General features: G+C 37.2%; 1 protein-coding gene across 2 annotated transcripts in view; it reads right to left on the reverse strand.

Moving 5' to 3' along the window:
• The window catches only part of KCNH5 (potassium voltage-gated channel subfamily H member 5), a 425,893-nt gene that overhangs the window by 330,129 nt on the left and 69,467 nt on the right, over positions 1 to 26,297 (reverse strand). For both annotated transcript variants that reach the window (XM_070797700.1, XM_019967980.2), the window contains 2 exons: positions 17,908 to 18,014; positions 12,974 to 13,102 (listed from right to left, as the gene is read on the reverse strand). In XM_070797700.1, the coding sequence (XP_070653801.1) occupies positions 12,974 to 13,102; positions 17,908 to 18,014 (236 nt within the window). The remainder of the gene's footprint in view (positions 1 to 12,973; positions 13,103 to 17,907; positions 18,015 to 26,297) is intronic.

A 26,297-nucleotide genomic window follows, 5' to 3' on the forward strand; every position in this document is an offset into this window, starting at 1 on the left:
CACCAATGGAATGAGAGCAGAAGTGATGTGTGTCACTTCTATGCATGCAACAACTTAAGAGGCAAGTGAAACTTCTCCATACTTTCTCTCTCCTTCTGCTAGCTGTATGAAAATGACAATAAGGCCCCAGGGGATGGCAAAGCCACTGAATCAGAGCATAGAAGAATGCCATATGCCAAGGATCAATTGCTTGGATTGTTATATGAACAAGAATAACACAAATTCTTGTGTTAAACTACTTAAGTTGGGGGATATTTATTATGGAAGGTAGCATTACCATAATAAAAACAGTCTTATTGTGTACTTATGTGAAGATATACATACGTAAGAGAATAAAGTCCAACTTCAACAAATCTCACATACTATAATTCATATCACACACCTCCATCTTCTTTGTAACATAGCAAAATGTTATTTCTCTCTTACTAACAATTTCACTGGTATTTAAGGATTATTTTGTGAATATATAGAACCTTTAATAATGTTTTCTAAAAGTGTAGTAACTTTAACTTCTGAGAAGAAGGAATGTGAATTTAATAAAAAAGAATTTTTTCTTCCATTATTTCCATTATTAAAATCATTAATTTTTCACTACTAAGCTAACTAACTTTAAGGAAATGTCAATGAGATGTGACCAAGTGGAACAAAACCAACCACAGTCTGCTCTTATCTCAATTAGCCTTTCTCTAGCTATCCCAAAAAGCTCTAATCTATTACAAACTCCATTAAGATCATTTGATAATTTCCATCGTACTACCTTTAACTAGGGTATTTACCAAACAACTCCTTAAAAATGAAAACTCGTGAAGGTCCAGTGGAATGACTCTAATGGAATTGATGAAATTTCAGACAATGATGAATTGATGAAATTTCAGACAAAAAATAAAGGAAGAAATCCTGGGCAGACACAACCAAATGTCTTTCAAGCCACACAAGGTAGATGACATCATACTTTACTGCTATTCTTCAATCTAATTCTGGCTTCATGTAGGCTTTATATTGTCCCATCAATTCAGCTCACTCTATGATATCAACTATTGGATTGGGGAAAAGAGTAAACTGGTACTGGTTGATAGAAGATTCTTTATTCTTTTTCATTAATGGTGCTCATCCTAGTGACTAGAATGTTAGGTTTTGGAAATCGTATGCAACCCTAAAGTTTGTCCTGTGCAATATGCTAGAAAAACAGGGAAGCACCAGATATGTCATCAGCTCTAAGAACTAAACATCAACATAAAACACTATCAAGCAATCTATATCACCAACTTAGACTTTTCTTCCAAGTACTAGACCTATGTCTAATTGGCCATTGGTCACCTCTTACTCAGATGACTCTTAAACATGTTCAAAACTGATCTTATCATCACCTTCTCCCCACATCTCCAACTCTGCTTTTTTCGTGGATTCTTGGTCTCAGTGAATGACTCAACAATATTTCCAGCTGTCCGAATCAGAAACTTGAGATTTACCATCCTCCTACACTATCACGTCATACACACACACACACACACACACACACACACACACACACATCCAATTCCTTCCACAAATATCCTGAAATTTAATCTCCTTTCTCCATCGCTAATATGTCATGTCATATATATCATCTTTCACCTGAGTTAGATAGTAGCTCCTAAAAACTATAGTCTATATTCTGTTCTCTGACCACATATTTTCCACATTGCTGCCAGAGCTCCTTCTACAGCACAAGTTTTACTATGCCCTTCTCCCGTTTTTAATTCTTTAAGAGATCCCTAGAGGCCTTCAGGATAACACTGAATATCCTTGGTATATGTGTCATTTTGTTTCTGACCCTAAAGATTTCCTCTGCATCCATCTCCTTCTGCTTCTCATACACACTCTGTACTCAAATCACTATGTAATTAAAATGACAAACTGAAAAACAAAACTAAATCCATTAGGAATTCTTTGTTCACCCTATGACATTCAATGCTTTCATGCTTTCACATATTATAATCATGCTGCCTGTCTGAAATGCGTTTGCCCTTCCCATCATTCTGGCTAATGCTTACTGGTACCTCCAAACTCAAAGCATTCTGAGATCCACTGGAAGAGATGCACTCTCCTCTGTGCATTCACACTACAGGACGCATACCTCACATGGCACTAACAATACTAATGCAGTCATTGATAAGCATGTCAGTCACTCCCATTAAACTGCCATTCATCTCTCCATTCTCAGAACTTGGCAGAGGCTTGCCATAAAATAGACCTTTAATTGACTAATTAATCAAAAGTTATTTGTAACTTTAAAAATAAGATTTAAAAATAAGCTGCATTTTTATTATCATGAGCATTAACATGAAATATTGTCATGTATTATTATCACTGGGTTTTGGTTTGGTTTTTGATTTATTGGGTTAAAATGATGAGGATGTCCTCAGATGACAGAGACTATATTGGCAGCAGGTATGTTAAAATATTTCTTGTTGATCATTTCTCTTTTTACAGCAACTGAGTATTATAATTGCAGTGAATATTTTTAGAAACTTCCAAGTCAACATTGATTCAGTTTCTTTTCTTTTCTTTTTCTCTGGTTGAGCCGCAAGTCTTGCAGGATCTTAGTTCCCTGATGAGAGATCAAACTCAGGCCCTCAACAATGAAATCACAGAGTCCTAGCAACTGGACTGCCAAGAATTACTGCAAGTCAATCTTATAGTAACTTAAGGTTCATTATTTCTAAGATAAATAACATTGCACCTATTAGGACATCTGATTATTGGATTAAAAGAGAAGATAATTTTTATTTCCTGTGTGTGATAATGGTTTGTTCAGAAAATATTTTTTAAAAATTAAAGGAGACATCAAAGGAATAAGTTTAATAATACATGGAAGAATACAAATCATCAAATACCACGTATTCACTCCTTTCCTCGGATAGTACAAAGAAGCAAATGTGTGCGGAAGAAGAAACATGATGATGAATGTTCATCATCATCCTCTGGTTTTCTATTTCAAGAATCGTGAGTACACACTACAGTTTCTTAATGAGGAAGCAGCAGTTCCTCATTTAAACATAAAACAAATGTGCCTGTGTCTGTGTATCTCATTTTACACATGAAGTCAACATAATCAAGAACTATTTCATCCCTTTACCTTATTTCAATGTCCTGGAGGAAGACAAAATGTTAAAACTGTGAAAATAAAACACATCCACTTTTCTTCATGGTAAACAGTAGAAAGAAACAGAAAGAAAAACGTTAATTCTTCAATCTGAAATTTTATTCTGCATGAGACAACCCTTAAACATAGATGAAAAGGGAGTTTTACTGCATGATATGACTTTTAGGTGCCAGATTTTATTCTTTCTATCCCTGGTTGTCTAGTTCCATGACTGGAACATAGTGGGCACTGGACACATTTTTGAATGAATGAGAACATTAGTTAAAAAGATAAATAGAAATTAACAAGGCACCCAGATTATATGTATTAATAGTTAAAATTAGAAAATAAAGAAGCAAATCTTCTGCTTTTCTATGTTCAGCTCTTAGCAGATACTAATACAACTCTGTCTTGTGAAGGAAAGGCTTTGGGTGGGAGAAGCTAGAAAGGGTGGGGTAGAGGGTTAAGGAGGAAATGTGGAGGACTATAATTTTTCTCTCAAAATGAAAACTGGGGAGTTGCTAACAGAAAAAAAAAAAAGTGGTGACAATTGTCAAACTGACTCAGACATACTGACAGAAGTTTAGAAGGAAATATCAATACTTGGTAAGGAGTTTTCCTAGAGACAGCAAAGGCAGTTGTCTAATCATTTAACCATGTAAGAGCTTCAATATCAAAATACTCACAGAGCTAGAAAACCAATGCAAAGCTGGGGAGTGTTTTGATTTACATTTAAATCAAAGGGAGCACTCAAAGATGCACTCCCTAAATTGCTCAGTGATCTTTTGTCTCTGGTGAGAGCTTTCTTGCAGTCCTCAGTTCTAAACAGCATTATTTTCTTTATGCTGTCCCTCTGTCCTCACTCTCAGCAGATTACCTTATCAAATATATTATTGAAAAAAAGAAGACAGAAGAAACACAACAGCCTTCAACTTCCCTTCTGTTTCCTCCATCTCAAGTTCCACCCAACCATGGTAACTGATTCTTGCCTGTATCTTTATTATCTTAGAGAATTAGGCATTTGCTCTTTTCTGATCATGTATATATTCTACTTAACAAACATTTAAGTGGCTTCTAGATTTTTTACTATCACTAACAATGCCACAGTGAATTTCCTTATAACTATACCTTTGTGCTCTTGGATACATCTGCAATTGCCCATGTGATTAGATGAATTAGTTAATTTGATCTGTCAGCTGCTGCTGCTACTGCTGCTAAGTCGCTTCAGTCATGTTGGACCCTGTGCGACCCCATAGACGGCAGCCCACCAGGCTCCCCCGTCCCTGGGATTCTCCAGGCAAGAACACTGGAGTGGGTTGCCATTTCCTTCTCCAATGCATGAAAGTGAAAGGTGAAAGTGAAGTTGCTCAGTCGTGTCCAACTCTCAGCGACCCCATGGACTGCAGCCCACCAGGCTCCTCCGTCCATGGGATTCTCCAGGCAAGAGCACTGGAGTGGGGTGCCATTGCCTTCTCCAGATCTGTCAGCAGCCCTCACTAAACAGTCAAACTTTGAAAAAGTTAAGCAGTCACACTGTCTAGGTCAGAGGGGAGAAAAGGCATATCAGCAGTTCTAACTTTCCCCAGCGATACATTTACTGATTTCACCTTTACTGAGACCTAACTGGTGTGACTGATTATTCAGCACAGTTCACTGATGTTACTTAGATGTGGTCGATATGGGGTAATGTGAACAGACAGCTGAATATGAAGAGCCTAATACTTGCTCTATAAGTTGTTCATGGCATTATGAGAACATTTGTTCTCCTAAAAGCTTAGGATGCCAACTTCTTCTTAATAAAACATTAGTTTAGCTCTATTGGGTTGCAATTAACCTCTTTGTCATGGACTGCCTAATCTTAAAAATAAAAGGAAGTCACAGAGGCAGCTCAATCAATCTACTAGACTGCAACACAAGATTCTAATCTATAAGAAAAAAGCTTAGGTAAACAATTATACTCTTGGCCAAAGAGACTACATGGTATAATTACTCATATTTCATCTGTTGTTTCCTCTCTAAAGAAAACCATTGGCTTCCTACAAGGGGAAGGCTGCTATTTTTGCTGTTATTTTCATTCTACAGGAACTTTTTTTGTCTCAATTATTGGCACAAAGATGCCATAACTATTTGGCACAGGATATTTCACACTGTTAAGTGTCTTGGCAGTTTTTGAATCTGTTTGAAAATACTGTACTATATAAATGGGCAGAGATTTGAACCATCGCTTTTAGAACACATATGGATAATCAACAGAATGGATTTCTTGGCTGTCATTTTTCCCCTCTGTATTATTATAAATGATGTATCAGGTACCACTGACTGATAATCTGAGCAACAGTTCCCGGACCTCGGTATCAGAAACAAAAGATAACAAAAACACTTTTCCCTCCTTGAATTATCATCAGTAAATTCTGTTGATTCAAAACAGTACAGTCCTGTCAGAATCGGACTGTTCTCAACCTGTGCTTCATCTTTGTAGGGAAAAAGGAGAGCAGGGGGTTTAAGGTGGCCAAACCCCAATAAGTATCCACTGGAAAGGGATAAGGCAGCATGGTCCAATAGAGAGAACATTGGATTGAAAATCAGTCAGACTTTGAGTGTCAGAATCTTCAACAGTAAAATGGAGATAATAACACTAATTTTCAGAATTATAGGAATGAGCTATAAAGAATACAAAGCTCCTGACACATAGTAACTGCTTCATCAAGACTGGTTTCTTGCCCTTCAATAGTTTCTGCTACCACCCATCATGTATATGTAAGTTGACATCCCTCGGTGCCATTAATTTCAAAGGCAGAAATTCATCCAGAATGAAGTTTTGGTGATCATATGAGGAAGTACTACTCTCAAATTAGTTGGCTGCCATTACACTGTAGTTACCACTCCAGATACAACTTAGAAGTACAATTCACAGTTAGCCAATTTACTCAGGTTTTTTACCTATATGTCTGAGTTTCTTGGTAAAAATACCAATATAAGCCGAAAGAGACTGATACCAATTCCAATCACTTTTGTCACATTCTTAAACGATATGGGCCTTTGTTCCAATCACTGCCCCTTTTCCACATTAAAAAAGGTAAAATGGCCTTGTTCTAGAAAGTTATATCCTGGCTTTCCTATGTGTGGATTCACTTGTTTGTTCTGCATTTAAAACACTATTTTCTATATCCCCAGCCAAGCTTTTACTATCTAAGTATTGCTTCAAATTTTTGCAAACACCTTCAACCTACTCTGTTGCAAATATCCTCAGCTCCTTGATCCCTTCTCCCTGATCCTTGAGCTCCCTGATTCTTTTCATCTTGCTCACCTAAACAAATCCCAACTCTGGTTGGATCCAACTCACCTACTTCACCATCTACACACCTTTGACTATACTGCTGCTGCTGCTGCTGCTAAGTCGCTTCAGTCGTGTCCGACTCTGTGTGACCCCATAGACAGAAGCCCACCAGGCTCCACCGTCCCTGGGATTCTCCAGGCAAGAACACTGGAGTGGGTTGCCATTTCCTTCTCCAATGCATGAAAGGAAAAGTGAAAGTGAAGTTGCTCAGTCATGTCCGACTCTTAGCGACCCCATGGACTGCAGCCTACCAGGCTCCTCCATCCATGGAATTTTCCAGGCAAGAGTACTGGAGTAGGGTGCCATCGCCTTCTACTAGGGTGGAGTAAACACATCATCATGCTCATAGATACTAACAAAATGCATGACCACAAGTTTCACATGGACCTTACTGCTGCACTGAAAACCTGCTGAATTTAGCCTTTGCCACTCACTGCTCCACTCTCTACACAACTGTTTCATACCTCCTCCTCCCGCTCCTCCTCTTCCTCCTCCTCCCCCTCCTCCTTCTCCTCCTCCTCCTCTCCCCTTCAACTCCTCCTTACCTCCTCACCATCCTTAATCTCAGTTGATAACCATGTTTCCTCTTTTACTGAGAAAATAAGAGTAATCAGAAGAAAGCTTCCATTATATATCAATCTGTTTTCACACCACCCCTCTCCCCATTAGGATATGATGGAAGGAACTTTGTATCTCCAAAACCTAGTTAATAGTGCCAGCACCATACTGTGTGCTCAGTCAGTATGCTTGGTTGTGGAAAAATAAATAAATAAAATAAACAAAAAGAAAAAATACTCCTAGAAGAGTCACAAAAAGGCTCATGTTAAGTAACTCTGGTGCCCAAAGTTGAATCTAAAGTAAGATTACTATATATGTAGAATCTAGAAAAAATGGTACAGATGAACCTATTTTCAAGGCAGGGAGAGAGATGCAGACATAGAGAATGGACATGTGGGCATGGTGCAGGGCGGGGTAAGGTGGGATGAAGAGAGAGAGAGAGATTAAGATTAACATATATACACCACCATGTGTTAAATAGATAGTTGGTAAGGAGCTGTTATAAGCACAAGTTCAGCAAGGTGTTCTGTGATGATCTAGAGAGGTGAGAGGAGGCTGTGAGAGGGAGCTCCAAGAGGGAAGGGATGTATGTACGCATATGACTGATTCACTTGATCGTACAGCAGAAACTAACACAAAATGCAAAGCATTTATATTCCAATAAAAACTAACACAAAATGCAAAGCATTTATATTCCAATAAAAAAATAACATTGCTGCCTCCATGTTCAATGTTCTATACTCGAATCATATTGATACTCTGGTGTTATCACAATCTCATCTGCTCTTTCCCAAAAGTTCTATGGTCCTCTTTGCTCAAACTAAAAAGTTGAAAGATGCATTTTTGTGCCAAGTTTTCAAAATATACTTTCTGATATGCTAGCTTCATAGGGATAGTTGGATGATTGCTTAATGCCATAAATATTTTAGTTCTATTGAATTTTTCATATTAAATTTACAACTCACATGAATAATAGAAAGTAGCTCATATACACCATTCACAGTTACATTGTGCAATACTTTTTTAGAAATCTGTTATGCATTTGAAAGGTGTAGAGGAGTCTCAAAATAAAAATCTATTTAAAATAAGCTCTTCCACTACAAATTGGAAAGAGATATTTTAGTCTAAGGTTTTCACAATGAGGTTTGATTTTCCCTATAAATTTTAATTTACAGGTCTATTGAACAGATTACTCAAAAATCAAGTGGTCTGAGTTGTCTCGAGTTTATTTAAATGGAGTTCATTTTTGTAAGAATAAAATAATGCATTCAAAAGAGAAAGAGCTCTATGAGTCTGATGAAAGGATGCAGAGAGATGGAGGTAGAGGCAGATAAATGGAGAGCTATTAGCTTGAGAAATAAAGGTCAGTCTTTCAACATTAGCACCCTTTCTCCCAACCTCATTGTAAAATGCTGCCAACTTATAGTTTCCATAAACAGATACCACCATTAATGTTCAGCAGGTCAAACCTGTGAGAAAGTATTCTACTTTTCTTGGCCAACTTTAGCTGTGCCATGAAGTCAGTTAAAGTGAATGAGAAAAACAATAACCATTAAATATGAAAGTTAAAAATGTATAAATATTTTTGAGGGGAAAAGTCTGTGGTTTTTTACTCAGTCTGGCAATCATTCATGTATGAAGGCAAGTAAAATTCATCTGAAGAATATGCTGGGTCACAAGTCATATGCCAATCATTTATCTTTTATTTTAGAATATAGCACTTTACCAAAATTTACAAACAATTCACTGAAGCTCAATATTAAAAAACAAACAATCCAATCAAAAAGTATGGCAGAAGACAAGAATAGATATTTCTCCAGAGAAGACACAGATGGCCAAGAGGCACATGAAAAGATGTTCAACATCACTAATTACTATAAGAGAAAAACAAATCAAAACTATAGTGATATATCACCTCACACTTGTCAGAATGACCTTCATCAAAGTCGACAAATGTAGAATGTAACTTGGTGCAGCCACTATGGAAAATAGTATGGAGATTCCTTAAAAAAACTAAGGATAGAGCTACCATAGAACCCAGCAATCCCACGCCTGAGCATATATCACAAGAAAAACATGATTCGAAAGGATATGTGCACTGCGATGTTCACTGAAGCACCATTTACAATAGCCAGGATATGAAAGCAACCTAAAAGTCCATCAAGAGATGAATGAATAAAGATGTGGTATAAATATATATATATATATATATATATATATATATATATACACACACACACATATATATATATAGGAATATAACTCAGTCATTAAAAAGAATGAAATAATGCCATCTGCAGCAACATGGATGGGCCTGGAGATTTATCAAAATAAGTGAAGTAAGTCAGACAGAGAAAGACAAATATCATAAGATATTGCTTATATGCAGAATGTTTAAAAAATGATACAAACAAACATATACAAAACAAACAGACTAACAGACTTAGAGAACAAACTTATGGTTACCAGGGGAAAGGGCAGAGGGAGGGACAGATTGGGAGATTGACATGTGCACATTGCTATATTTAAAATGGATAACCAATAAGGACCTACTGTATAGCATAGGGAACTCTACCCAGTACTTTGTAATAAATAAAATAGGAAAAGAATTTGAAAAAGGAATCGCTTTGCTATACACCTGAAACTATTAATAACACAACATAGTTAATCAACTCTACCCTACCATAAAATAAAAATTTAAAAACATATATATGGCACTTTAAGATACAGACAGCTGTTAGCTGCAGGTTTTTCATAAATGTTTCTTGTCAAGTTAAGAAAGTTCTCTATTCCTATTTTGCTGTGAGTTTTTATCATGAACAACTTTTGGGTGTGGCGAAATACTTTTTCTTTGCCAACTGATACGATCAAATCAATTTTCTTCTTTAACCTAATATCAGTACTATGAATGAGAGTGATAGGTTTTTAAATTTTGAAACATCTTTCCATGTGGAATAAATCTCACTTAGTCATTAAGTGTAATTCTTTTAACACATCCTGGCAATCTATTTTTGTTGAGGACTTTTATATCTACATTCACAAGAAATGTTACTCTGTAATATCTTTTTCTGGTTTTGGTATGATGGAACTGACCTCATAGAATGAGTAAGAAGAGTTTTCTCTACCACTGTTTTCTGGAAGAGACTGTGAATTCACCAATAAAACTATCTGCACTTCTTATTGGAGAAGGCAATGGCACCCCACTCCAGTACTCTTGCCTGGAAAATCCCATGGACGAAGGAGCCTGGTAGGCTCCAGTCCATGGGGTCGCTAAGAGTCGGGCACGACTGAGCGACTTCACTTTCACTTTTCACTTTCATGCATCGGAGAAGGAAATGGCAACCCACTCCAGTATTCTTGCCTGGAGAATCCCAGGGACGGGGGAGCCTGGTGGGCTGCCGTCTCTGGGGTCGCACAGAGTCGGACACAACTGAAGCGACTTAGCAGCAGCAGCAGCAGCACTTCTTATTTTGGAACTTTATTAATTATTAACTTATTTAATAGATATAGGACAATTCAGGTTATCTATTCCTCCTATCATGAGTTTTGGTAGTTTGTGTCTTTCAAGGAATTGGTCCATTTTAACTAAGTTATCGATGCAGTGGCTATCAAGTCACTCAAAGTATTTCTTTACATGCTTTTATGCTCATGGGATATGTAGTGATAGTCCTTCTTTAATTTCTAGTAATGGTAATTTGTCCCTTCTCCCTTTTTCTTGGTTATCCTGGCTAGAGGTTTGCTAACTTTAACATTCTTTTCCAAGAATCAGCTTTTGGGTTGCAGTGATTCTCTCTAATTTTTTCCTTTTCATTGATTTCTACTCTAAGGTTTATTACTTCTTGTCTTCAGCTTGCTTTGGTTTAAATTACTCTTCTTTGTCTAGTTGCCTAAGGTGAAAGCTTAGATATTTAGTTTCATACTTTCTTCATTTCAAATATATGCATTTAATTATATACATTTCCCTTTAAGCACTGCTTTTACATTTCAGAAACTTGATATGTCATACTTAAATCTTCATTTAGTTCAAAATATTTTTATAATTTATCTTAAGACTTTTTCTTTGACCCGTGGGGTATTTAGAAATCTCTTAGTTTCCAAATATTTGGAGATTTTCTACCTGTCTTCCTCTCATTGATTCCTGGCTTAACTCCATTGTGATCTGAGAACATACCTTGCAAGATTTATACTCTTTTACTGAGCGACTTCACTTTCACTTTTCACTTTCCTGCATTGGAGAAGGAAATGGCAACCCACTTCAGTATTCTTGCCTGGAGAATCCCAGGGACAGGGGAGCCTGATGGGCTGCCGTCTCTGGGGTCGCACAGAGTCAGACACGACTGAAGTGACTTAGCAGCAGCAGCAAAGCTTTCGGAGGAGGCAACAGCACCCCACTCCAGTACTCTTGCCTGGCAAATCCCATGGACGGAGGAGCCTGGTAGGCTGCAGTCCATGGGGTCGCTAGGAGTTGGACACGACTGAGCAACTTCACTTTCACTTTTCGCTTTCATGCATTGGAGAAGGAAAGGGCAACCCACTCCAGTGTTCTTGCCTAGAGAATCCCAGGGATGGGGGAGCCTGGTGGGCTGTCAGAGTCGGACACGACTGAAGCAATTTAGCAGCAGCAGCAGCAAAGCTTTTAAAGTGTGTTTTATGGCCAGAATATAATCTATCTAGTGAATGTTCCACATAATTTGAGAAGCACATGCATTCTGCTGCTGTTGGATGGAGCACCTTGAATTTCAAAACAAAGGGGCAATACACCTAAACACTATTAGAAAACTATTCTATTAAAAATAGTATTACAATATATCCTAAACTTCCTAGATACCGGGTCTACAGGTAAAATCAGTAACAGGTAGTACAAGTCGAAAAGTGAATAGTTTATTTGAACTTCCAGGAGATGATTTTGCATACACATTTTCAGAAATAGTCACAATGAATTGTTCTCTGTCATACTTCAAATGGTCTGCACTTCATAAAATTTTCCTCTTGCAATCTGATGCTAAACAGAAACTGAGCATACACACACATACATGAGTGTACATACATGAGATATATGTATATATATACATGTAATTTTTCTCTGATTATGATTACAGTTGAAAATATTAAAATTGCTGTGCCAGTTTTTTTAAAAGAGGTAAAAAAATGCAATGTTTGTTAAATGTAAAGAAAACAATCCATTTTTAGTCTCCTAAGAGATAATTAAAAATACCATTTCATAAAAACTTCTTCTAAGGGTATTTAAATTTCATTTATATGACATCAGTTTCTAATTTAAAAATAATTAGACAGAATAAAATGAGAGTAAATTACATATAAAAGGGGATAGAAGCTCATACCACTCACTAATGTCTTCTATAGTAGTCTCTCTGAATATTATAGTCAATAAGACTCCAATCAGAATGTTTGCATTTTGCCAGCCGCTTTCTGGATGACAAAATTGTTCTTTACATAATTAAACAGCATCTACCCAAGAGAATCTACAACAACTAAATAAAGGAAGAAAAGCCTGAAAAAGTCAACTATTCGTGCTCTAATCAATATAACAAAATTCAATCAAATAATCAACTGTGCTCCAGTAGAACTTCACCACACAACCCCAGAAGCTGTTATACTTTTTGTTTCTAAGTCTCAGTATGATAGAAGTTGTTGAAATTCCCATATTGATTCAAAATTATAATGCTCCGTGAAATCTCTTCCTTATAGCTCATCTCAATTTCTCTTATAATAATTAAGTTAACCACCTAATATTTCAATGTCCTATTTCCATTCAAACAACATGATTGAATAAAATTGATTCTGGACAATTACTAGAATAAATATAAAACCAAAGAAAGCCCACATAGTAAAATTTTGTTTTAAAAGCTCAACCCATGGATATTGTTAAAATAATAATACTATATTTAAATGACAGGCTAATCCTTAAGTATAGTAATTCCTTTGAAAATTACCTTTTGTTGAATCATCCTCTATTGGCTGTTTGAACAACGTAATATCCTTGAAAGTGCATAGGAACAAAACCACTTTTTCATGTTCATTTCTTATCGGTGCAATTTGCATATAAAACCAAACAGGGGTTCCTGGAAAAGAGAGAAAGGACAACAGAGTGTGATGCAGACACCACAATGATTTGGTCTTCTGCTTTCCCTCCTCCTTCAGCCACTAACTGCTATGTCAGGAATCAGCACCAAAACAACAGTATTTTAATTACTGAAAAGAGTCAGTACAATTTTCATTTTATATCAACTACCAGTTGCTCAAAAATTAATGAATATGTTTTTCAAATCAAAATATCAAAATTTGAAAATAAAGCACAGGGCATCATTTCATAACACAATGGAATAAAGGCAGTCTTGCTATTTAAGTATTGTTAATGGGACTTCCTGGTGGCTCAGATGGTAAAGAATCTGCCTGCAGTGAGGGAGGCCTGGGTCAGGACAATCCCCTGGGTCAGGAAGATTCCCTGGAGAAGGGACTGGTTACCCATTCCTGTATTCTTGCCTAGAGATTTCCACAGGCAGAGGAGCCTGGTGAGCTACAGTCTCTGGGGTCACAAAGAGTTGGACATGACTGAGGGACTAACACTTTCACTTTTCTTTCAGTGTCACCTTTAGATCTAGGTCTCTACACCACTGCTGCTTTCAACAACTCCCTTCCATGTTCTCACCAAGTGTGAGCATTCCTATGCGCTTCTCCGTGTTACTTCGAGAATTGTTTCCGGTCGACTTCAACATCAATACCTGATGCTTTGATAAGTATTTCTCTTGCAGGAACTTTTGAATTGCTGTTTCTACCTCAAGTTTCTCTCATCAATCAAACAGACTTAAACTCTTCAGCTCTGACCACATCCCCCCATCAGAGAGACAGGATGTCAGTAACACTACAAGCCTGATGTACACAAAGCTATACCTGAAGACTTGAAGGCAGTGTTAAAGAAAAAAATGTCCCCAGGCCTTGAAAGTCTCAGACATCTTCATGAGACACTGCTTCCAACCTCCCTTGCTCAAAGCATGAGCCTGGACTCTGTCACAATGATCTTCAAACAATAGCTCCTGCAGACTTCAGAAGACACAGTGTTTCAAAGTATTCAAGCCTTAGGATTTGGACAAATCAGAAACTGGCATTACATCAAATAATAAATATTTGAAGACACAAGAAATGCCTTCAAAGGAGTAATTACTCACCAAATGATAAAACACTGAGGGAATTTTCCATCAGAATCAAAATGATGCATTTTTCATTGTAGTCTTTCCAAGCCACAGTGCAGTAAAGCCTCTCTGAATAGTCTATTTTAAAGACATATGGTCTTTTGTCAAGTTTAGGATTTGAGGAGTGAGATGTGCAGCTGTTAATATTTAATCTTTAGAGGAAAGTCGATAGCCTGTAGTGACTTTCAATGAAAACCTATAAGAAGCATCTCCATATCCGTGGTCAAAAATTGTCCACTGATAATATCACCATAAAGGGAAATTTGCCATTTACATAGAATAGGTGACTTGACTACCAGATGCTAGAAGTCAAAAAATTCCAGAGAAGAGGTTTTTATAAATATTTAGTTCTGACAACCAGGTCCTTTGCAGCCCCAGGGAGCCTACAGAAGGACATAGCCTTTTCCCAGATGATTACAGGATGAGACAGGGAACTCAAAAACAATCCCACCATCTCCCAGAAAGGCTTGTTCTTTGTTTTCTGCTTCTTATTTTACACACTGTGTCCATGAACTGTGAGTGATGTGCACAGTTTGACAAATCACCAGACCCAGACGCTCGCAGATACATGGCCTATGGCTGTTCCAACACAGTGAGCTTGAGGCAGTGGGTCATAAACAGAGAGAAAAGGGCATTAAAAATAAGTCGTTTTCCAAGGTCTGCTAGAAATCTAAATAGAAAGAGATGATGTTACAGCTCAGACCTTCCATGGAAAACAGCAACTTTTCAAATTTCGGCATTGAGTCAGAGCTGTTGTTAAAATTGCTTTCAGAAATCACAGTATACTTTTTTCAAGTTTAGTCATAGGCTCAGACTTCTCCAAGGAGGCTGAGTTTTTGCTGCATGGCTGGTGAATATCTATATTCTGGATTTGAAGTTCAAGGTAATGGAAAGTCTGGCAGGGTTAGGTAGAGAGACCTGTAGCTGCTGGAAACTCAAGGCAGTGCCCTGGCATTGATTATTTGGAGTTGCCCTAGCTATCACAGTTCTGCCTTTGTGTAAACAGAAAGATACATTTTCAGTCATCCTCCCAGAGCCACTGCTTTTTTTCTCAACAGTATAAGCAACCCAGTATAATCAGAGCAATGGACCTAAAGAATTGAGGTTGCAAACTGAAAAGTCAATTGTGATACATATTAAATCAGATATCTCAGTCTCTCCTTTTGCAAATGGTGTTTAGCTAATTATTTAATGGAAGTGTTGGGAGGACTTGGCATTCAGGCCAAGATTTTGGCATTCCCAAAACAGTTCTCTACAGATGTGTGAATTTTTCTAACATTAAAAAACATCATAAGAGCACACTTTTTTCAGTTGATGTTCAGAAGCCTTTAGCTAACTATTTACAAGATTTTTTTAAAGCTGCTTTTAAGTATAGGAGAACTCCATTATAGTGCATGGACAATATCTATTCATCATATTAAGGAAAAAACTCAATGCAGATACTATCCAGAAATGACAGGAGTTTTAATATAGAGTGCTATGTGCCATCATCCCTACTGACTCCAAACAGACAACTATGCATATATAAGTTATCTGAAAAGAACCAGATAGGCCTGAACAAGGGCCAGACAATCATTACATGCTATTAAAGCAAACTATCCAAACCATCTTCATAGGAAACTTTTAGAAATGAAATATTAAAGTTATTGCTAACATGATTTAAAAGATATAAACAAAACAAAATTTCCACAAGGTATTTTTGAGAAAATCAGAAACTATGGATCTGGCTTTGAAGCTGTAAAATCAGAAAAAAAGATTATCCTGTTCAAATCTCAGGGTAAAAATGACCTTAGTGAAGTAAAAGTCGCTCAGCCGTGTCCAACTCTACAGTCCATGGAACTCTCCAGTCAGAATACTGGAATGGGTAGCCTTTCCCTTCTCCAGGGCATCTTCCAAACCCAGGGATCAAACCCAGGTCTCCCATATTGCAGGCAAATACTTTACCAGATAAGCCACAAGGGAAGCCCAAGAATACTGGAGTGGGTAGCCCATCTCTTGTTCAGAGGATCTTCCCGACCCAGGAATCAAATCAGGGTCTCCTACATTGCAGGCAGATTCTTTACCAACTGAGCTATCAAGGAAGCCCTAAAATGACCTTAGTAATATGGAATAATAGTAAATCATTTGCTAAACTTGAGGTACATATTGAAGTCATTCAAGGGGTAACAACCCTGTGTAAAAATGAAAGGGGGCATTCCCTGGTGGTCAGGGGCATGAATCAATCCCTGGTGAGGGAATTAAGATCCTCCCTTGTGGTGAGGCAAATAAAATAAAGAAAGAAAGGGAGCTTTGGCATACAAGTTTTGGCTACAAAATATCAGTATGTGTTTGGATCTAGTGAAAAAGCCCAGAAAGCACCTAGAAACTGGCTCTTCTCTTGTAGAAGACAGAGCTGATTATTCAGAATGGATTGTTCTCTAGTTGACAAGCCAATAGACATTTGGATATGGTGTCAAAGAGAAATATATTTTCAGTCTTGATTCCAAAATGAAAAATAAGATGATAGAACATTCCTTAGGTAAAACCACTGAAACTAATTCTTCCATTGCCAGTACCACCTGGTAATGGGAACTTCACTACTAATGTGAACCAATGCCTATGGTTGTCGTTATCCCTGTGATGGCCTATTAATAAAAAGAAAACCTAAATATTCAACAGGGAACAAACATTTAAGGTACAATGGAGAGGATAAACTATGCTTCACAAAACCCAACCAGCACTGCACTTGGTACAAGCATTTCCTGTTGAAGCTAGAATGCTTCCTGAACTGGGAAAGAATTTAGTAACCATCAATTTTCACTAAAGATAATAACTGGCTTCGCTATCATTTAACCATTAACACTAAATAAATTGATTCATCTTATGCAGTGACTGTTCTTTAAAAAAAAAAAAGGGCCCATTTGGAAATGCAACAAAAAAGAAATAAAGTAAGTGACTATTCATAGAAAACAAATTAGAAAGGAGACTTGGTTGATGAGTGTATTAGTTGGTTTTTTGTTTGTTGTTTGTTTCCTCCAAACTCTATTGGAGAGTCTCATCAAACTGGCCCATAATTACCTAAGACCCTTATCATGAGCTATTATGTGATTGTATAATGGACAACTGACCACTCATACTTCCCATCATTAGACAACAGCACATACAATCAATACAAAGTTACCAGATGTGAATGGTACTTTCTGAAAGTAACACCTGTTCTCACCAGTCTTCCAACAAAGCAGTCTGGTCTAGCAAACAGCCATATTGGCAAAGATCACCTCACGTAGACACCATACACTCACATGTCATCTACGTATATGTTGAAAGATAACATACTCACTGATAACAATCCACTTTCCCTTTAACCATAAGAAGAAATGAACGAATTTTTCGGTCACTTTTGGCTGCTGTCACATAACTATAGGATCTTTACCATGGGTATTAATCACAAAACAACCTTCCATCTGACACACAAAAGAAATCATATTCAAAATGCATTATATTTTTCTTTCATTCCTCAAAAGGTTGTTTTTCATAAGTATTATTTATTAATTTTGCTATTTAATTTTTACAAATACCTCCTGCCAAGAGAAGCAATAAATCTTTTATATTCTCTCTACACTATAGTTAGCTACCACTTACCAATATATAATATTAATAAGGAGTTGACGCATCTTATTGATGACATAGATACCTACTGTTTTTCTTGTACAAGAGAACTTCAAAGCAGTTTGACTCGTAGTTGTCAAAAGTCTGCCTGACTTTCTCAATGGTTTTTTTGTCAGTCAATTCTCCATACATAAAACTGGAAGAAAAAAAAAAAAAAAAAAAACACCAAACAATCCATTTCAGTTTGGGGTTGCTTTTCAAATGCTACATAAAATCATATACTTGTCTCTTTTAAATTAAGTATTCAAATTTAGTTACAAAATAATTGCTCCCACAAAATGAACTAAAATAGTTAAACCATGTTTTAATCTTGACTATTAAACTCTTGCTAGAAGATAGCTTTTTAAGTGATTTTGAACATATAGTGAGAAAGAGTAAGAGAGAAAAACAGTTGTTACTTTACACAAGTCCAGTATGCATCAATTTTAGCTACTTAAACAATCCTTTTGTTAAATAATACCAGTTTCCCAAATTTTGGTTTTCATAGTATATTAACTATGATTGATACCATAAAGTATAAACTTTGCTGCTAGATCATCAGTCTACAAGTCACGAGTAAATAACAAGTACCCATAACAATCAGTGATCAGTTTCACTACTTGTTTTAAAGCCTGTCAGAATTACAGTGCATCCACCACTCAGCTCATGCACAGACAGCAAAGTGTGCAGGTGTGTTGCCTCCTTGTCTCTCAGTGGCACACTCATGGGACATTTCACAAAAATGCATAAATAAAAGCAGGAATTCACCATCAAAGAGTAAAGGCCACCAAAGGAATGTAAAGTGATCATGGTGGAGGTGAAATTCAAATTAAACATAAAAGAAGTTATTTCTTCTAAAAGAATGAGGGGATGTTGACATTGCTGTACTTGAGAGACTTGAAATATGCAGCCAGAGGAACCTAGTGAGGACAAACCCATCAACATAAATCAGGAAAAGGATTGCTGTAAAAAAGACCAAAGTTTCCCAGAGGATGTAATACCATTAAAAAAAAAAAAACTTCACATTAAAGGAGTACTAGGAAGTAATTCACAGTACTGAAAGTAAAAAGATAAAGTTGAAAAGGATTCAAACTTAAAAGAAGTATACTATTTGCTAAGAGGTAGAAAAAAATGCTCTCTTCATATCATAAAATATATTACAAGAATGCAAGAATTGTTCAAATGATTTGATAGGTTTTTGCAAAGAAATGAAACACTTTAATCTCAATGTTTCTAATGTTATAGATCATTAAATAATGTACTAAATAAATATTAGTGTTACTATTATTTTCATTTCCCTGCACTTAAAACCAACAGAAAGAGATTTTTTTTTTAATGCTTTGACACACATTGTTAAAGGTCATGGAACAATCATACTTTTTCATTGAGTATTAAGGTCACACTACATGCTTTCAGCTTGTACAGTTTTTTTCACATTCCCATACTACAATGAAAAGTGAAGATTCAGTATTATATGCAGTACTGAATTGGCATTCTCATTACTTATGAGGATTTTTTTGAAATACATACAAGTAGACCTAACGGAAGGAAAATAAAGAAGAGAAATTGAAGGGGACATATGCTATTACTATAGCTAGAGGAACATAAAAACAGAGATCAAAGTGTAAACTCCCACATCTCACAAACATTTCCTAACATTTGAAATTATCTATTTTTTTAAGAGAACTTCACCAAAAGTCTGCAAATTTACAGAACAGACCTCAGTCAAAGGAGTACAAGACTCTAAAACTATTCTTGATGCTTTTGTAATCATAAGCTGTGCATCTGGTTTCAAAAACCCAGTTCTACTAGTTGCTATGATTGTCCAGGTAATTTCTTCCACCAGGAAAAATATGTGTGGCTTGACAGTTTTTGAAGCCTCAAGTATATCTTTGTCATTGCTTTTCTTAGAATTTCTAAGACATTAACTTATTCAGATCAGATCAGATCAGTCGCTCAGTCATGTCTGACTCTTTTCGACCCCATGAATCGCAGCACACCAGGCCTCCCTGTCCATCACCAACTCCTGGAGTTCACCCAGACTCACGTCCATCTAGTCAGTGATGCCATCCAGCCGTCTCATCCTCTGTCGTTCCCTTCTCCTCCTACCCCCAATCCCTCCCAGCATCAGAGTCTTTTCCAATGAGACAACTCATCGCATGAGGTGGCCAAAGTACTGGAGTTTCAGCTTTAGCATCATTCCTTCCAAAGAAATCCCAGGGCTGATCTCCTTCAGAATGGACTGGTTGGATCTCCTTGCAGTCCAAGGGACTCTCAAGAGCCTTCTCCAACACCACAGTTCAAAAGCATCAATTCTTCTGCACTCAGCCTTCCTCACAGTCCAACTCTCACATCCATACATGACCACAGGAAAAACCATAGCCTTGACTAGATGGACCTTTGTTGGCAAAGTAATGTCTCTGCTTTCCAATATGCTATCTAGGTTGGTCATAACTTTCCTTCCAAGGAGTAAGTGTCTTTTAATTTCATGGCTGCCGTCACCATCTGCAGTGATTTTGGAGCCCAAAAAAATAAAGTCTGACACTATTTCCACTGTTTCCCCATCTATTTCCCATGAAGTGATGGGACCAGATGCCATGATCTTCATTTTCTGAATGTTGAGCTTTAAGCCAACTTTTTCACTCTCCACTTTCACTTTCATCAAGAGGCTTTTCAGTTCCTCTTCACTTTCTGCCATAAAGGTGGTGTCATCTGCATATCTGAGCTTATTGATATTTCTCCCGGCAATCTTGATTCCAGCTTGATTCCAGCTTGTGTTTCTTCCAGTCCAGCGTTTCTCATGATGTACTCTGCATATAAGTTAAATAAACAGGGTGACAATATACAGCCTTGACGTACTCCTTTTCTTATTTGGAACCAGTCTGTTGTTCCATGTCCAGTTCTAACTGTTGCTTCCTGACCTGCATACAGGTTTCTCATGAGGCAGATCAGGTGGTCTGGGATTCCCATCTCTTTCAGAATTTTCCATAGTTTATTGTGATCCACACAGCCAGCAGTAAATCCAAGCGTGGTGGGGCCTGAAGCTTATACAGCTCTAGAGGCCCTCTTTAAGGAGCAGAATACTAAATTTATAAAACAAAATTAAGTACAGAGCCTTGAAAGCCATACATTCACAGAAAGGCATAAAGGTTAAGGTTTTTTATCTTCATAGGAAATATGCTCCTGAATATCTTAGTCTAGAAAGTTTACAACATGAAAAGCATAGTTTGTTAGCAAGAACCAGGAAAACTAGCAGGATTCAACAATGATACCATATCACAATTAAAAATTACAGAGTAATGACCCATCGTACGGTAACACCAACCTGAGCAACTAAAATTCTAGAAACTAAGAAAGTACTGATAGATGAAATTGAAAGTGTAGTAGCTCAGTTGTGTCTGATTTTTTGTGACTCCCATGGACTGTAGCCCACCAGGCTCCTCTGTCCATGGAATTCTCCAGGCAAGAGTACTGGAGTGGGTAGCCATTGCCTTCTCCAGGGGATCTTCTGGACCCCAGCATCAAATCCTGTATTACAGGCAGGTTCTTTACTGTCTGAACCATCAGGGAAGCCCACTGATAGTTGTCATCAACCAAATGTTCTCCAATCTGTATCCTGAATTTTCAATTACTTTTATTGTTTATTAAAAAGGAATAGTTAATTGTCATTATAACAGTAAAATAAGCAAGAAAATCTTAAAATAGGATGACAGGTTCTAACTCCATAATCTTACAGCCAGACTAGCACATGATGCCTCAGAGGGCATTGAAAAGCCACTGTTCCTGTCAAAGCCTGACTTACTGTCATGTGAGTTTTATGAATATCTCTAAGGGCATCAAAAGTAAATTAGAATTCCTCAGTTAAAGTGAACAAAGTCACCCTCCTTTCCTCCACCAAAACAAAACACTAGTTTAATACTGCTAATATTTTTTTACAGACAGGTAAACTTTTTATTGACTGATATTTTTAATCTAAAGACTCTACTAAAGAGAAAATATTAAAACACACAAAAACAAAAAGTATGATATGAGTACTTAAACTACTAAATGTGTGTGGTCTTTAAGAAAAGAAAAAGCATTTACTCCTATTACTAAATGTCAGAGTCTATGGTTCAATAAATAGGAAAAGGAGTATGTCAAGGCTGTATATTGTCACCCTGCTTATTTAACTTATATGCAGAGTACGTCATGAGAAATGCTGGGCTGGAAGAAACACAAGCTGGAATCAAGATTGCGGAGAGAAATTTCAATAACCTCAGATATGCAGATGATACCACCCTTATGGCAGAAAGTGAAGAGGAATTGAAAAGCCTCTTGATGAAAGTGAAAGAGGAGAGTGAAAAAGTTGGCTTAAAGCTCAACATTCAGAAAATGAAGATCATGGCATCTGGTCCCATCACTTTATGGGAACTAGGTGGGGAAACAGTGGAAACAGTGTCAGACTTTATTTTTGGGGGCTCCAAAATCACTACAGATGGTGATTGCAGCCATGAAATTAAAAGACACTTATTCCTTGGAAGGAAAGTTATGACCAACCTAGATAGCATATTGGAAAGCAGAGACATTACTTTGCCAACAAAGGTCCATCTAGTCAAGGCTATGGTTTTCCCAGTGGTCGTGTATGGATGTGAGAGTTAGACTTTGAAGAAAGCTGAATGCCTAAGAATTGATGCTTTTGAACTGCGGTGTTGGAGAAGACTCTTTAGAGTCCCTTGGACTGCAAGGAAATTCAACGAGTCCATTCTAAAGGAGATCAGCCCTGGGTGTTCTTTGGAAGGAATGATGCTAAAGCTGAAACTCCAGTACTTTGGCCACCTCATGCGATGAGTTGTCTCATTGGAAAAGACTCTGATGCTGGGAGGGATTGGGGGCGGGAGGAGAAGGGGACGACAGAGGATGAGATGGCTGGATGGCATCACTGACTCACTGGATGTGAGTTTGAGTGAACTCTGGGAGTTGGTGATGGACAGGGAGGCCTGGCGTGCTGCGATTCATGAGGTTGCAAAGAGTCAGACACAACTGAGCGACTGAACTGTACCGAACTGATGGTTTAGTAAACCAAAACACAATATTCACAATTGGCCAACAAAAAAAAACATGAAAAAGAAATCACCTAAAATATAACAAGGAACAAGAACAAAATTGGTGAAAAATTAACTCTAATAGGATTAAAGATAAATTACAACTAAATAAAAGAATCAAAGAAACTATCTTGGAAACTGATGTAACAGTAACACTTAAGAAGGAATACAACACAAGTTTGATTCAGCTAAAATTCTAAAGAGAAAGTGAAAACAAGCAGTTTCTCAAACTCTAAAAATTCTATAACCCATTCCTTTAGCTCTCCCAATGCTAAAATAGCCTGTTCTAAGAAAAATAGGGGCATTTTAAGAAAAAAAAATGCCAGATTATTATACTCTGAATAATTTTTCAAAAATAATATTTTATATCTTATATTGTTTCAGTCATATTTTTAAGCTTATTAAACTATGTATTTCCAGTGACAGAACACATATTTTAGTAGTAAAATACAGCAGTTAAATAGTACAAGGTATTTCAAAAGGGCCCAAAAGAATGTCTGAAATGTATTATCCATTCTTTCAAGGCAAGTGTTCTGGAAAGTAATTCAAATTTTGAAAGTATTTCCACCCAGCACTGTCTAAACCAAAATGACTAAACCAGAGCTTCTCCATATACTATGGGTACTATGGGTGTGGCACATTTGCTTACTTGCTCAGCTTTCCTTATATGTAAATGCTAAGTTTCTTTACTGAGGTTTCCTGCAACCTGACTCCAGATGACTGAAGCTCAATGCAGTCTTTGAATGGTTAATGGTATTTGAATGGAAACAAGATTTAGAAATGATAATTATCAGACTTTAGAAACCACATATCTATAAAATAATTTTATACAGCTTTTATGTATCTTATTGACTATCCTCCAGGAATATATAAAGGGAATACTAAAAAACTATAGAACTTCAAATTACTGTACTGGATCACAAAACTCCCCTTCAGTAATGATAAATGACTTCCACAACTGCACTATTGTCCTATTGGACAGAAAATAAAATTAGGTGCACAAAAGCCATCTATCCCTGCTATAATATGGAGCAGCCATGATATAACAGAGGACCACTGCACTTAGAGGACCGTTTATAAACTGTATAATCCATGGCCAAGTTGTTTAACTTCTCTGACTCTTAGTTCTTTCATCCTTGAAAAGCGAAAATGTTAATTGCTCAGACATGTCCAACTCTTTGTGACCCCATGGACTGTAGCCTACCAGATTCCCCTTTCCATGGAATTTGCCAGGCAAGAACCCTGGAGTGGGTAGCCATTCCCTTCTCCAGGGGATCTTCCCTATCCAGGAATCAAACTGGGGTCTCCTTGCCTGCAAGGAGATTCTTTACCTTCTGAGCCACCAGGGATGATAATGTTAATATAACTCAGACAGTGAGAATTAAAAAGGATAATGTACATGAAGTTATAAATTATAATGTACTATACAATCACTGAATTATTACTGGAATGCTTCTCATGGGTGGGGTTAGAAGAAGGCCCTTCCAGCCCCAACCCTACTCCCTTGATCCTTTACAATTTGAGGACAAGAGCTGGTTCATTCCTGCTACTGGGCAGAGTCACTGTGTCTGAAAGAGATACACACATCATTTTCTGTGTCTTCTTTCTTTGCGAGCCCATGACATTGAGGTATAAATTCACCCACAGCCTGCTGCTGGATACTCTGGCCACTTATCTTGCCACACAACTAACTTGTGGGAAGTTCTGATCTCGGGAGTAAGGGAGATTTCCTGAAGGCTAGCTTGGGCCATATCCAGCTTGCCTGAGCATTTGGCAGTGTATCTTTCACGTACATCCTACCCTGGAAACTTCTGGGGACCAGTGGCTCTGCTTTATAGCAAGATTTACTTATTTTTGGATCCCTTGTTCTGCCATCATAATCTCACAAACGAGCCTCATTATGATCCCAGACAGGAAGGATGGCTACCATGTTGACAGACTTCCATGGGAGAAAGGAAAGTGCACACTGAGAAAATATATAAGCTAATCATAAATACTGCCCATCTATCTTAACCTGCTAATGGCCAACAATGTGAACTTACTGTAGAGCTCAGGGAACTCTACTCAGTGTTCTGTGCTGACCTAAATGAGAAGGAAATCCACAAAAGAAGGGATATATGTATACATAAGGGCTTCCCTGGTAGCCCTGGTAAAGAATCCACTGCAATGCAGGAACTGATTCACTTCACTGTACTGTAGAAACTAACTTTAAAATATCTGCTAAGGGTTAACAATGTTCTTGGACTAAGCCCATATACATTCAGTCCCCACAAGTAAAGGATAATATTATGTACAGGCTGTCGTTCACAGCCTAGCAAATGCTTCATCACAGAAACCACACAGATTGACTTAAAAATATGTGGTCTCCACCTCAGACTCAGCCACAAAAGTAAAATCATCATGAAAGTTAATCACAGGATGGGCTGAAATCTATAGTCAAAGGATCAAAAAGAAGCCTAAGTGAGAGTAAGGAGAAGGATTTAGAAATAAATAGGAACAGCTTTCAAAATCTGAAAGAAGTAATTTCATAATAAATCAAAGCATTACATACTTTCTACAATGGATCATAAAAGGTTTCACAGCCCATTAATTTATATGAGCTTAAAAGGATTTAGATCGAGTCATAAGAGCTAAATCCATGACATGTAATTAAGGGAAGCTAGGACTGGCATCAGACACCTCTAATGTTTGGAGTGTGACCTGATCACTGAGGCACTCTGCCCTCCAGTACTTGCCTCAGTGTGAAGCAGAGCCCTCAGCCAAATGGAAAGGGACCGACTGATATCCATCATGTGGAATATTCTCTTGTTCACTGAGGTAACCCTGTGTTAATAAAACTACTTGTGAAAACAAAGTGTCATTTAACATCTCTGCTTTATTGTCTAATCTGATAGCTTGGGGGGTGGGGGTGGGTGGGAATTGTATTCGAATGCATCTGTCTACTCCTATCATCCCTACCAATATGATTGGTCTTCCCACCCTTCTATCTTAAAAAGTAAAAATAAATAAAAATAATTTTTAAAAAAGCAAAACAGGCCTTTAAAAGGCTCAGATTAATCAAAAGTAGAATGCTAAAGTGCTTTTTACCTGAACTATGACAGTATGTCTCTAATGTCAGGACTTTATAAGGGTCCTGAGATAAGATCAGACGTTTTTAAATGCCATTCCCCCAAAACCTACATACAATCTCTTTCTAACACACAATGTGTTTTATGTCCTTCACTATAGAGCAATAGTCCAAAAGCTTGGAAATGCAATTATTAAATAATAAAATGAACATTTGAAATTCCTAGGAATCCAGAAATTTAATAAAAAATAGTTTTTGAAACTTTAGCTGAAATAAAAATGAGACAGTACAT

This window comes from Bos indicus, chromosome 10 (assembly GCF_029378745.1).
Source record: "Bos indicus isolate NIAB-ARS_2022 breed Sahiwal x Tharparkar chromosome 10, NIAB-ARS_B.indTharparkar_mat_pri_1.0, whole genome shotgun sequence".
Lineage (NCBI taxonomy): Eukaryota > Metazoa > Chordata > Mammalia > Artiodactyla > Bovidae > Bos > Bos indicus.